Source organism: Bison bison, unplaced genomic scaffold (assembly GCF_000754665.1).
Source record: "Bison bison bison isolate TAMUID 2011002044 unplaced genomic scaffold, Bison_UMD1.0 scf7180017847889, whole genome shotgun sequence".
Taxonomy (NCBI): domain Eukaryota; kingdom Metazoa; phylum Chordata; class Mammalia; order Artiodactyla; family Bovidae; genus Bison; species Bison bison.
In genome coordinates this window covers 93,794-94,048 of record NW_011478462.1, presented here as the reverse complement: position 1 = coordinate 94,048, position 255 = coordinate 93,794, and the positions used below count along the sequence as shown (strand labels likewise).

The following is a 255-nucleotide window of genomic DNA, read 5'->3' as shown; positions in this document are numbered from 1 at the left end:
CACGGTGCAGGGGTGTGGCAGAAGCCCAGGCTGGAACTTGCTCAGCAGCTCCTCCATCACGCTGCTGATGAACCGCCTTCCCACCGCCACCAGGACGCTGCTGGCGGCTTGCTGCCAATCAGAGACCAGCTCCTGTCCCCAAAGACCTCAACTGACACCCTGACCAAAGGAGGCAAACCTCACCCACCCTGAAGGTGCCCAGGAGGAAAACTGGACACTCTGCCTTCAGGGTGGGTGAGGTTTGCCTCCTTTGGT

General features: G+C 60.8%; 1 protein-coding gene across 1 annotated transcript in view; it reads right to left on the bottom strand.

The window, feature by feature from the left end:
- Positions 1-255, bottom strand: part of MROH1 (maestro heat-like repeat family member 1) — a 49,931-nt gene that overhangs the window by 33,236 nt on the left and 16,440 nt on the right. Inside the window, exon 5 of the mRNA XM_010844209.1 lies at positions 2-132. Within this exon, the coding sequence (XP_010842511.1) occupies positions 2-132 (131 nt within the window). The remainder of the gene's footprint in view (position 1; positions 133-255) is intronic.